The sequence below is a fragment of the Myotis davidii genome, unplaced genomic scaffold, assembly GCF_000327345.1.
Source record: "Myotis davidii unplaced genomic scaffold, ASM32734v1 scaffold242, whole genome shotgun sequence".
Lineage (NCBI taxonomy): Eukaryota > Metazoa > Chordata > Mammalia > Chiroptera > Vespertilionidae > Myotis > Myotis davidii.
In genome coordinates, this window is record NW_006295821.1 from 1,449,669 (window position 1) to 1,463,771 (window position 14,103).

Here is a 14,103-nt window from a genome sequence, read left to right on the forward strand (position 1 = left end):
ATTATATTTTATAAATATTTAATAATTCAAATAATACATTAAATATTTCTCTAATAAATTAAACACTTAATGCATACTTAATATTTAATACTTAGAATCCTATATAATAAAGAGCTAATATGCAAATGGGCACCCTGCCCTCACACCGTCACACTGTAACAACTCACTCAACACTGGGGAGAGAGGAATGGGGACCAGCCAGGCTGCGGCCCGGGAGAGGGACAAGCCGCATGCCCTGCAGTTCCAGGTGCCAGCGGCTGCACCTGCAACCGGGGAGAGGGACAAGCCGCACGCCCTGTGGTGCCGGACGCCAGTGGCTGCACCTGTGCCTGCACCTGCAGCCCAGGAGAGGAACAAGTCGCACACCCCATGGTCCTGGTCGCCAGCGGCTAGGGCTGTGGCCCAGGAGAGGGACAAGCCGCATACCCTGCTGCCCCGGGCACCAGTGGCTGTGGCCTGGGCGAAGCCCTCCACCCACGGTCCAATGCGGCTGCAGCCGGCCTGGGTGAAGCCAGCCTGGGTCCTGGGTGCCTGTGGCCGGCAGGAGGAGGGAATCCTGTGTTCCAGGTGCAGGGCGAGGCAGAGGGGGTTAGGGGAGATCAAGCAGGCAGACAGAGGGGTTAGGGGCAATCATGCAGACAGGCAGGCGAGTGCTTAGGAGCCAATGGTCCCAGATTGCAAGAGGCAGTCGGACATCCCCCGAGGGGTCCGAGACTGTAGAGGGTGCAGGCTGGGCTGAGGCACATTCCTCCTCCCCCTGCACGAATTTCGTGCACAGGGCCTCTAGTATTTAATAAAGAAATATGCCTTTGACATTTGGCAATGAAAGCTCTGGCCAACACGGTCACCTCAAGCATAATGCTTGCCGGCACACTTGAATTCGCTTGTCCATGTGAAGCTCACATTTGGAAAAATGGCACATTTTTCTGATTCAATTTTCCTTGTTCTGGTTCAGTGAAACATCATCGGGCTTATTATGCTATATCAGATTCTCTCTTTCTTCAAACCATTGTCCTTACTCATCAGTTGTCTACTATGATCTTCATTATTCTCCTACTTGTGGTTTATCCTGGCTTTCTGTAAAAGCACACCAGCCGATCCTGGTGATAAAGTCCTACAAAAGAATACTACAAAACAAACAAACCTGCAGAGCAGGCCCCTAAGGAGGTCAAACTGCCCCTGGGTGACCCTACTGCCCAGCTCATCCACCTCAGCTCAGCAACCAGCACTGAGGCCCCCTCTGCACATAAGTTTGGCCTGACCTAAGTTGAGAAATGGCGATATCTTGTCAGGACCTTATAAATGAGGTAAATTACATTCTCCCAACACTTATGAATTCTCTACACTCAAGGCACAAGTTAGGCAAACACCAATGATACCTTCTCTGCTTCAGAAACAGGCACTCCACTAAGGAAAAAACAGATGTCTGAGAGATGAGATGAAAAGAAGGGCACAGAATACAAGCAGCCAGGCTGGATCCATTTAAAATTTCAGATTCCATAAATCCGTTCAGCACTTAACTATAGTGAAGTATATACAGATTTTTACAATGTCACTCTAAAGAGTGATGATTAGAGGGGAAGATGCCAAAGACAGGCTGAAAGGAGGGTACACTACAAAGAGCTGTACTCCAGGGACTCTCTACACACCAATTTCAGCCTAACATCACAACGGCTGAGTCAAGAGTGCTCTAGTCACTGTCACTAGTGTCACAGGAATCTGGAAAGGATGTATTTAATCACTATCTATTACTTTAGAATTTGTCCCTTCCCTTTTTTAAAAAGTTCTTCTGAAACTATACCTCATCATCTATCTGGGCTCAACATGACACTCCACATCAGTCTAAAACATAAAGAGCTGAACAGAAGAGGCCAGTTATAAAATAAGTATATGCTGTGGAATTCCACTTATGTAAAACACAAAACAGGTAAAACTCATCTTTACTATTAGAAATCAGAAAAAAAAAGTCACCACCAAAAAAAATCTCAACTCCCTTTCTCCCTAGTGCAAAGAGGAGGCTTAAATATATATTAAAATTCACTAGGCGTTATTTACCTTGTGTTATTAAAATATTACTAAATGTTAAAAAAAAAGAAAAGAAATCAGAACAGCAGGTGCCCTTGGGAAAAGCAGACACAACAAAGGCAGGTCAAGTTCTGTCTCTTGATCTGGGTACTTACACACTGGAAATGTTCAACTTGTGCAAATTCATCAAGCAGTTTGTTTAGGATACACACACTTTTCTTATTTTTTTTTTTGGCACACACTTTTCTATATGTATGTTACATATCAATATAAGTTAATGATGGAATGAAAATGGAAAGGGAAAAGGTGACCCCCACAACCAGGTAGGGCACACATAGGGTACCTCCTCTGGAAACAGTAATCTATACCCACCACATTCATTCTTAATGGCCTATTTCTGATTCCTATAGACAAAGCACCACCATCAGTATCTCACCTCTGTAACTTAAGTTCTTTGTCTTATCCAATGTTCTGTAATTATCCTAATAATCCAGAACCAGGACATCCTGGTGTGCTGTCTTCACATCAACTCCACCCTCTCCTCCACTCCCTAAAAGTACCTATAATCTTATTTATAGAATAAAAGATTGTTGAGGAGTGAAAGACCCAATTTCTACTCCAATGGTTAACTATCTCCACCAAATACTATGAATTATAATATCAACTGTAAGGCACATGCTACTTTCAGACATATTAAAATTTTTTTAATAAAACAGTCATAGAATTGATTAAATATGGCACATTAGAGAAGCATAATTATTTTCTATGTTTATGGTAGAGAGGAACTAAAACTATTTTTTTAAGTACATGTGTAATACATTTTACTGTCTTGCATGCCTTGGAAAAACATTTTGTGAACTCAACAACAAAACACTAGAACTTTTCAAATCTGCCTTCATCACAAGGCAGGAAATCTGTCCTAGAACAGACAGATGATAAGTTCACAAACACTGAAGCAACATTATGCAGACAACCAGCACCGAGGTGGTAATTAGGCGATACATTCTTAAATAGAAATGTAAGCAATTACTGTAGCACCTTGAAAATACTAATCCTTGCTTTGGGGATGGTAGTACCTTACACAATCTCAAAGCTCAGCTTTATTTTAATGAGGTCACATAATGTTCAAGAAACTACAAGTTGCTTTTTTATTTTTTATCTTTTTTAATATATTTTTTATTGACTTTTTACAGAGAGGAAGGGAGAGGAATAGAGAGTTAGAAACATCAATGAAAGAGAAACATCAATCAGCTGCCTCCTGCACACCTCCTACTGGGGATGTGCCCACAACCAAGGTACATGCCCTTGACTGGAATCGAACCTGGGACCTTTTAGTTCGCAGGCCAATACTCTATCCACTGAGCCAAACCAGTTAGGGCACAAGTTGCTTTTTTAGCTTAACATTTTTATTATGGAAAATTTCTAACACAAACTTAGAGAATGATAGATACACTTCCATGTTACCATCACCCAGCTTTAATTAAAAATTTTACCAATCTTGTTTCATTAGAAATTATTTTTAATGTAAGAAAATTACTATTACTAACACATAAAAAATCTAAGGCAAATAATTACTCTTACCTGGCATGGTAAGAGAAATCTTGCCATGTTCATTTCACTAGCAGATAACTGTGTCTACCAATCATAGACACAAAGGCAGGTGAGATGACTGAGGTCTTTTTAATTTTGGAGTAACTTAAAAAATTTCTTTAGCTAATGAAAAATTAATCCTATACTTACTGTGATCTCAGTAACATTCACTACCAACACTACATTTAACTATATTTTACTTCAAATTATAGATTTGCAATCCAGTTTTTATTTACTCAAAAACAAAAAATATGAAAACTGCCAAGGGTAAATGGGTGAGACAGTAAATATTTCTTCACCCAGAGTTTGCTGATCTCTCTTACATTTTTTGTTCATGTATTTAAATAAAGCTAATTTAAAATATTTTTCAAAATATGTGCTGAACCCAAGCAAGTGCTACAGCTATCTATTATTACTAAGAAATAGCTCATTATAAAGGTCGGTGAAGTGCCAGTTATTTAGTATGTGCTGAATAAAAAATACTTTTAGTGGAGTTGAAATATGAAATAAATATAAAGGTGTATTTTTAATCCTCTCATAAAAATATTTTTCAAGTGGTTTGTGTATTTTTTTTCTTAATTTGGCATTAGAGTGCTTCCAACACTCTGCAAAATTTCTCTACCATTAAACTCTTAACTTCAGGGGATCACTGTAAGGGTTATTTGAGTCCAAGTAAAGGACCTAGAACAATGTCTGGCACAGAAAAACAACTCAAAGCATGCTGTATTGAACACAAAATCAGAAACAGGATAATAGGACTTCTCTAAGAAAAAAAAAACAGTCAAAAATAAATAGCAATCAGTGTTAGCTTGAGTTCAAAAATGCAGGAACATATAAAAACTATGTTCCTTCTTCAGCTTTCAGTTTCTAACATGGCTTCGTGAACTAAACTTAAATTTCTTTCCCTCTATAAAATACAGCTCTAACTAAATTATTATTATTTTTTTAAGGATCACCATTAGTTTAACAATATTACTTTCTATGTTGAAGTAGATAGAAAGATCTGGTCCCTAAAAACTCTACAAGAATCGGCCTCTCTTCAGACTCCAGTTACAAGATCATTTACGTTTCTAACAGAAAATAATTTACTAAACTGTTGCATGAAAGCAAAGTCACATCACTCGTTAATCAAACTAAATGCCAATCATCCACTAGCTCAAAAGAGGGCTCAGCGTTTTTTCACAATGACAACAGGGAGCAGTCTCATTCTGGTCAGCTGATGTGATGGCCTCTTTATACATTTTCTCTGTTCAGTATTATATTTAATTTTTCCCCAGTTTCTCAGTAACAATTTCACTGTTAATCCTGTGTTCTTTGTTAATAGCCTGATGATTTATAAATGGATTTTTCTTTACTTTCCAAGATGACTGTTAGTCTAAGTTTTCCCCCCACCTCATTACCCCTCTTAACCAAGAAGTCCCTCCATCTAGCCAGCATGGCTCAGTGGTTGAGCATCAACTTATGAACAAGGAGGTTAGGGTTTGATTCCCGATCAGGGCACATGCCCAGGTTGTGGGCTCGATCCCTAGTGGGGGGCTTGCAGGAGGCAGCCTATCAATGATGCTCTCTCATCATTGTTGTTTCTCTCTCTCTCCCTCTCCCTTCTTCTCTGAAATCAATAAAAATATATATATAGAAAACAAAGAGTTCCTCCTTCATATATTGCATCCTGACTCAGAAAAGCACCCTTTATTAAGAGAAAAACCACTCTTAGGTCTTTTTAGCTTGTAGCCATTGGTTCTTTATGCAACTAAGTATTTTACAAATATATATTTCTTATTCCTACAGTTCCGTATATTTGTGCATAGCAGAGAGAAAATACTATGCAAGTGACCAGAGAAATATTTTAAAGCACACATGTCTCTAGATAAACTGATTATGCATCTTAAGATATAACACCGAAAATAACAAAAGTTTCTCAAAAGCAGTCATTAAGCATTACATCTGGATAATTTGGTGATGAGCAAATGCCAAGCCCAAGTAAAGGAACAATGGGAAAAAATCAAACCACCCCTCCCTCTGCAACTCTTATTAATGGAGGCATGTGCATTGCTCCAGATTCACCTACAGACACAATCACTTCCCCACATATTCCAATTTCAATAACTATCTCTCTCAAACTTACCAAACTCCGATACTGGCCCTGGAATAATTTTGAAGTCCGACTGTGGGAAGGCTGGGATCCCAGGGAGTCAAAAGACTTTATCCGATGAGATGAGGGCCGGGCACACACAGAGTCACTTCCCAGTCCAATGTCTGAAAAGGTCGTGAACAGAGAAAAGAGTGAGCTGAGACGCCTGACACCATGCACCCTCAGTGCACACCAGACTCTAAACTGGAGCAGCCCCCGAGGGACGCACCGCAGACCACAACAAAGCAGGCCATTTATGCAACACACAAAGCGCAGATTCTGTCTACCACAGACTTGCCCTCATTCTCCAATCACCTTTCCAAAAATTAACTGGAGAGAACTATTTATTAGTTCTTCTCTAGCATAATTTTCAAACTTATGAAATGTTCTTAACCTATTTTTAATACTTTCATTTCATCGGGGAGGGGGGGAACACCCTTACTAATTCAATTATTTTGTAGAGCACCACCCCATACTCATTCCCAATACATCACCACCACATGCCCACTTCTCCAGGATCACCGTTCACAAAAGCAGCAAGAATTATTTAAAAGGAAAAGACTTACTTAAAACCAACAGAAAATTCCCTTGTATTTTGCAGCTAGACACACTTCTGAGGATTATTTCCTCAAAATGAAGGCAGCCCAAGCTTTATTCACCTCACCAAGTTTGTGAAAAGATCAAAGTAAACAGCTATTGCCCTAGCCAGTTTCGGCCTGTGGACCGAAGTGTCTCAGATTCGATTCTGGTCAAGGGCACCTACCTGGGTTGCAGGCTCCTCCCCGGACCGAGCCCTGACTGGTCAGGGCTCGTGCAGGAGGCAACCAATTAATGTGTTTCTCTCATATAGATGTTTCTCTTTCTTTTCCTCTCTCTTCTATTCTCCCTAAAAATCAATGGAAAACTATCCTCAGGCGGAGATTAAGAACAACAACACAAGTAAACAGCTATTAAAGCGCTTAGTTCTCTCTCTCTTCATGATTATACACTCCATACAGGCCAACCAGTAAGTAAATGTTAGCAACCCACTTCTTTGAAGTAATTTTATTTTTTTTAAAAAGGAGGCCATGAATAGTTTTCTAAGAAGTCACTATTCTGAGATACATAGGAAACTGCCTAGCAATTTCCTAAAGATACATGGGAGCCTTCTGTAAAAATGTTCTTAAACTGATGATCTCCAGGTCTATTTTCCTGGCAGATATTTGGATTGGCTTACATATCAAACTCGTGGCCCATGGGCTGCATGCAGCTCACAATGAATATTTTTGCAGCCCAGCCAACATACAGTATGTAAGAAACATTTTTTTTTAATTTCTTAACTTAATTTTTACAATATCCTGTTATACATAGTTATTAATAACGAACTACAACATTCGCTAATGAGTGATTACTATAATTGTGTTTCATGCATTTCCCTTACATGCCTTACGCGCAGGCGCGCCATTTCTCTCCACTAATACTAGCAGCAAATATTTTAGCAGGCGATTGCACATCATTATTCTTGGACTGACTTGTTTGGTGTGCGCAACAGGAAATATTTCGCTTTTGGAGAACAAGAAAAATATGTTTATTTGCGTTATGCTTATTAATTTGTGCAGTTATTCAGTGACTAGGAGGTTAATGCTCATTTTCATAAAAATTAATATTTTGTCTTGTTCTTTTATTTTATGTTAACGATTACTCATTTATTTCAGCCCTTTATATTCAGCAGGTCTCTACTGAAATAAACCTACGTTCCTATGAAAATTGCAGCTTTTGTTTTTTTGCGGCCCACATAAACTTAAACCTTGTTTATCTGGCCCGTGTTAGCCTTTAAGTTTGGCATGCCTGGCTTACATAGTGTCTTATAAAATTTGAGTTAGTTGTCAACAACTAAACGCCTGAATATGTCACAGAAAAACCCAAATTTCCAGTTGCTCTTGCAGCACAGGCAGCCCCTAGATAGGCATCCCAGCAAACAAGTGCTGTGAGGAGCACCAGGGATAGTTCCTGAGTGCAGAGGACCTCCCAGCCAAGATTGTAGCCCGAAGTGTTCTGACTCAGTTCCTCCAGGACACAATGAAGTGAGTACACTCCATCTGAAGGGCCAGGACACAAATGGGAAGAAACCATGAGAAAATAAACTTAAGAGGTCTCTGATCAAAAGAGACATATCAAGGTCTAACTTTCCCCCAGAAATCTAAAACTAAAATCTGTAAGAAAAATAAAAATGACCTTAAAGCAAAAGAGCCACTAAGTCCTTCCTTTAGATCCACAAGATAGAACTTCTCGGAGCTCATGGGACAGTTATAGCCCATGAGGAATTTGCACAGAATCTCTCTTGTCCTCACTTTGGTCTGGGAGCCAGAGGAGTAGACTGTGTCCCCACCTCCACTCACCCTCTCCATGAGATATGACTGGAGTTCAGAACACTGTGAACCGAGTACCCTGAGTACGTACTTTCATAGCCCTTTGGAAACTTTGCCCAGGTAGGTATTTACTTTAGAGGCCAATTCACTGGCTACTCCACTGTCATGATCACACCTCAAAAATAGTCATTAGATCTGCTAATAAATATGAGTTTTAATCAGCCTAATAAAAATCCAGAGGAAGTGTAGCCACATGAATGAGACATTTCTCCTTTGCTCTATTTTCAGGTAGTAACTGCTCTGCCCAAAGAAAGGAAAATACCTGATATCCACCTGAGGACCTAAAATGGAAGATTCTGTTCTAATAAGAAAAAAAATCCCAGCAAAAGTGACAACCAAAAATGTAATGCAATAGCAGCTTATTTCTTTGAATTTTATTAGTGCCCATTTGTCTTGCTAAAAGAAAAGGTTTTGCCCTTTTGTCTTCATACCCCGTCAAGTTCAATTAAAAAAAGATCTTACCTGCTGTTACTTTATTTAAAGTCACTAAGGAACTGAGGACCTTGTTAAAATTCTGCCCCTGGTACAAATCATTTGCATCAAAAGTCTGAAAGGAAAAATTAAACAAAATTAATAGAGTCTTGTGTTGGGTGCAGGATAAACCAAGTTTTTGCAAAATGAGAGAACCACATGTAGGATTTCCAGGTAAAATCATAAAAATGCAGCACCACTTGAAAAATCAGGACCAGTGAGCTCAGCTTCCAGTCTGGGGGTGGGAAGTCCAACGGAATTCCCTTACATATACCTTAAACCTGGGCCAGAGACCAACTCCCCAAACTCCTTCATAACCTGGAGTGGAAGTCCTTCCCAGGTTAGGGAGCCAATTACGCCAGCACTCAGTGAATCTGGGGTGTTTTCCCAATCCTTCTCTTTTCAGATTAAGGCAGAGGCCACATGGCAGGCACACCACCAATTTCCTCTCCTAGTCACAGTCAATTCCAAAGCTAACAGCAGCAAAAGAGAAACACAGGCATCAGAATGGATGAGAGTAAAAGGAAGGGAAGATAAAAAAGATGCAGATTCCAGAACGAGAACAGGTATGGGAGCAAGGGAGTACTTGACCCTCAGGGACGAGGGCAGAGCTATCTAATCTGAAATTCCTTCAATCAGAGTGGCCTAGAGACAAGGGGAAAATGAGTCAGCCCCAATGCACACACATTAAAATAAACAGAGCTCATTCCCATACACTATCTGAAAATTACATATAGCTTTTCATCACCAAATAAACTCCACACAAAATTTTTTTTCAATAATCAAATAAACCACAACTCTGCCAGAAAAAAATTATGAAAATATTTCAAAGATGCAAATAACAAAAAGATATGGTATTTAGATCCACCAAAATGTAAATTGTGTTAACATATTTCCAAAAGTTTCTCTCAGTGGGACAAAAACAAAACAACATGACTAGATACCCAAGAATGAATATCAGCACAGGAGGGCCCAGACATTCTCTCCCGCTGACTGCCACTTCTCCCTCATTTGGTCAGTTCCTCTACCTCATGGGTCCTGGCAGGACCACCCCCTTTCCTGCCTCCCAGCCCCCACCTCTTTCCTGGCTAACCCTTACTCATCGGACTTCCCCCAGCCTCACTTCCTTCACCAAACTCAGTTAGGTCCGCTACCCAGGCCCTGCCAGCACATTCATCACAAAAACAACATTACATTTAATGTGTATATGGCCCTCTATACTGTCAAGTCTACAAAGCCAGATTTACAACACCCAACATCTAGCAAAATGACCAGTACACAGTAAAAATTCAAGTTATTTGCTGAATGAATAAATGCACCAATCCATCCACCCATCCACCATTTATTTAGCTGCACTAAATGTCACCGTGAGTGCCATTCACATAAAGAACAGCTAAGAAGAGCTATTCCAAATCTGAGTAATTATTGCTTTCTCAAAAATCATCTTCAGTAATGATCTTCTGCTTGTACTTTCTGAAACAGGAGGTTTGTTTTGAACATGAACAAACAACAAAATAAGAAAATTCGGAAGTTGAAAAACTTCAAGAAAGGAAGGCATCAAATCACTGAGTCAAGAGGAGCTGAAAACGCAGCTTTTTGTAAAAGCTGAAGGAGGAAACTAAATAGAACTACAAGACTTAAAAGATATGAATACATCTAAGCATTCTGTATACAATGACTGATGCCCTATCTCACATAGTTGAAATAAAAATAAAGCTAATTTTATGATGCCAGATCCTTCCTATAAAAAGAGATAGCCATTAGAACAGTCTTAAGAACTATCTTATAATATACAACTTAATTCATTTATTCTGATACTTATTTTTAAAGGAATTCCAAGTCAAATCAGAGCGTTATCTAGGCTGACATATCCACCTACATTTTTTTAAATGGGCTAATTATATATTTTTTTAAAGAATTAAAAGTATTAACCTCAGTAGACCTCAGTTTCCTTACATGTAGAACATGTTACTTGTAAAATGCTGGAGTAGGTGATCTGCAGCAGTCTTTCAGCTCTAAAATTATAATTCTAGAGCCTGGAAAATTAAATCTGTGATATTCTACAAAAAGAAATCTACATAAATTGTCTACTAACCTTCATTGTGGTGAAGCAGCAAGTCATAAAACCCAGAAAAACAGGATGTTGAATACTGAAGTTTCCTGTTATTCCAGAACTATATATCTTTCTTACTTGGATACCAGGAAGCGTCTGGTTGGCTAAAACTACCCACCAATGGGGTTCAATGTGATGTCAGAAATTAAGTGAATTCACATATACCCTACATTTCTTAACAGGAAACTACACAATGAAATGAGACAAATGCTTGCCACTAAGAGGAAAATAATGCATATTCTGAGTCAATAAAATGTTTTGACTAAAAAGTGCTTCTCCAGAGAAAGATAACAGACTATGTCCTGAAATATGAATCTACTGAACAAAAAGCAAAACCAGAAAAATCTTAGGGCCCTGAGAAAGTGTACTATGAGAACAAGAGGAAAGTCTCATTAGAACTTTTATAGAAATATCTCTGCAAAAATAAGTCAGCCTATATCTGAGAAGGACCAGGACACTTAGCGCACTAAATTATCTCCAGGATCACTCGGTGCTTAAGGAGATAAAAACCCTGGGAGGCTGGCCCACGTCATGACCTAACCACTGATGCTCTAAGAGCAGCACACTCTCACCTCTGGCTGGAATGTGGAGCAAGCAAGCAGGAAGGAAGGAAACAAACACAGTGGTTCCTTTTCTTCAGGTGGTATTGGGAGAGTGATTATCAGGAGGGACTGCACATTAGGATTTCCTGGAACTTTTCTAAACCAAGATGACTTTACAAAATCCAGCCCATCTCAGACCAATTTAATTAGAGTCTCCAGGGAAGAGACCCATGTTAATGCTCTCCAGGTGATTTTGAGCACCCAAGGGTGAGAACCACCTTCCTGAAGAGATGAGGAAAGTGTTCTGAATCCTCTCCCTAGGCAGGCCCACCCTTCACGCATGTCCCTTATAAGCACAGTAAGGAGGGGACACACAAATACCCCATAGATCTTAGAATCTACCCAGTTGGAAAAGTATATTAACCAAAAACTCACCCTCACTTTTACATTTAAGTGAATTACGTGTGCAGTACAATGATCCAATATTCTCAACAACAACAAAAATCTGATCAATATTCCAACCAATAAAAACTCATAATACTAAAAACATTATAGTTTATTTTTAATATTTTACTTTTAATAGATGCAGATTCCAGAATGAAAACAGGTATGGGGGCAAGGGAGTCCTTCACCCTCCTGGAAGAGGGCTGAGGCCTGACCAGAGCTGTCTAATCTGAAATTCCTTCAATCTGAGTGGTCTAGTGTCTCTAGACACTACATAATGAAATACAATACAAACCATATAGAAATCAGGATAGAAGAGGCCCAGAATATTAAAATACTTTTAAAAATAAAAATGAAAATTTAAGAAATCTCTCTAGTCTCTCATGGAGAAAGAGAGACAGGGCTGAACTAATATGACAAGGCATGTAGTGAGAAGGAGGCAATACTGTTCTGTGAGGACAGATAACCTTTCTGAACTTGAAGGCTGCTCGCTGCTGGTTATTGCCTTACACAACTCACTGAAGCACTCTGGGCCTCAGGCTGCTCATCCTTAAAATGGTAAGGAGGAACAGAGAGGATACTGAGATTACAACAATAATAATCATAGGTAGCAGCAATGTGCAAACGCTTCAATGTTCAAAAAGGATAATGATTAAAAAACAGTGTGAATCTTGCACACCAAGCCTTAAGGTCTCTTGTAAAAAATGACCCAGCAAAAATTACGTCCTACCAAGAAAAACTCATTTTCTAAAATACAAACTACCAAGAAAAAAAAGGAAGCTTCCTCAATTGCTGTAGGTGCTCAAGAACATCTTAAAGACCACCCAGAGAAAGGACCACAAGTCTCCACACTACATGCTGCACACGCCACACACAGATTGCAGCATACAAACCACACACTGCACACTGCACACACCAAACATGAATGCTTTTGTAGCACACACACACCACAGAAAGTACACACTGCTTCTGTAGCACATGCACACTGCCTCTGCAGCACACACCAAAGCATGTGCTGCACACTATACACATGCACACATTGCTTCTGCAGCACACCAAACACTGCACACACTGCTTCTACAGCACATATACTACAGCACAGGCAACACATGCATGCTGCTTTTGCAACACACCAAACACTGCACACACTGCTTCTACAGCACATATACTACACCATATAGCACAGCACACACACTCACTGGTGCCAACCTCCACTAATGTACATCAGTATCAGCAAGAGTCCAGCTCATACTCCAACAGGAGATTGCCTTACTCCATATCAACATTCCCATCCACAATTCCTACCCAAGCTGCTGCTTCTGACACATAACCCACAGCCCTACACTCACCTTTAAGCCTCAATAATGTTGGACTCTTTCGCTGCCCCAAGGCTCATGAGGGGAAATACACCAACATGAAAGAGGAAGGACACCCCTACCAGCATGTACCCCAGGTCTGCTCAACACTGGATGTGATGGCTGCTGCCCATCACCAAAGCAGCTGCCCCCATTTGAGAACGCTTCTGTAGAACTCTCACTCCCCTCACTACCTGCTGGACACTGAATATCCAATGCCTTCTCCCGCTATTAACTCTCAGAGTGGGAATCATGGCCGACCTCACCTGAGCCCATTTTAAAATGCAATGTGAACAATGCACAATCACAAAATCCAAGCAGCACTATCAGTGGGTGTTTCAGGAGAAGGTTGTACCTTTTTCTACCAACAAAAAAAAAAGCAGAAAATGAACTATTTTATAGGGAAAAGTCCTAAAATCCAGGTTGATGAAAGTGTAATCTACAAGAACAATTATAGGCAGATATTTTAAAAGAAACATGCAAGTATAGACATGGCAGAATCACCCCAAAATTAACAACTTCCTTTATCAGGGAAAAGTACCAAATACCAAAAATATTCTAGCCAAGAACTTATTCTCCTTGTATCAATCAAAGCAGGGCATTGCTATAGTCTTCCTTAAAGTATCAGCATAAAACTTTTTTTTCCCTTCAGAGACTTGTCTCACTTCCCCATTCAGGCAGTGAGTCACTAACAGTCCCTGCCTACAAAACTCACTTTGTGGCCAAAAAATGTCTTCAGGGCAGGAAGACACAAAAAACTCTTTATCCAGTTCCTCTCACAAGCACATACATCCTATTCCTCTACTGGAGGAGAACTCAGAACCATATAACCCAGATAGAGGGTTACAATCTACACTAATAAAAGAGAAACATGGTAATTGGCGTACGACCGCTACCCTTCCCATTGGCTAATCAGCGAGATATGCAAATTAACTGACAGCCAAGATGGCGGCCGGCAGCCAGGCAGCTTGAAACTAACATGAGGCTTGCTTGCCTCAGTGACGGAGGACTCCAACGTTCCCAG

The 14,103-nt window shown here is 40.0% G+C and overlaps 1 protein-coding gene across 7 annotated transcripts in view; it reads right to left on the reverse strand.

The window, feature by feature from the left end:
* The window catches only part of ARHGEF7 (Rho guanine nucleotide exchange factor 7), an 80,397-nt gene extending 69,625 nt beyond the window's left edge, over nt 1-10,772 (reverse strand). For 4 of the 7 annotated variants that reach the window (XM_006770687.2, XM_006770690.2, XM_006770688.2 and 1 more), the window contains exons 1-3: nt 10,721-10,742; nt 8,617-8,701; nt 5,741-5,871 (exon numbers count right to left, since the gene is read on the reverse strand). In XM_006770687.2, coding sequence (XP_006770750.2) covers nt 5,741-5,871; nt 8,617-8,701; nt 10,721-10,726 — 222 coding nt within the window. In that variant the 5' untranslated portion in view covers nt 10,727-10,742. Of the gene's footprint in view, nt 1-5,740; nt 5,872-8,616; nt 8,702-10,720 lie in introns of all 7 variants that reach the window. The other 3 variants (XM_006770682.2, XM_015568431.1, XM_006770685.2) reach the window with 2 other exon arrangements.
* Between the last annotated feature and the right edge of the window lie 3,331 nt (nt 10,773-14,103).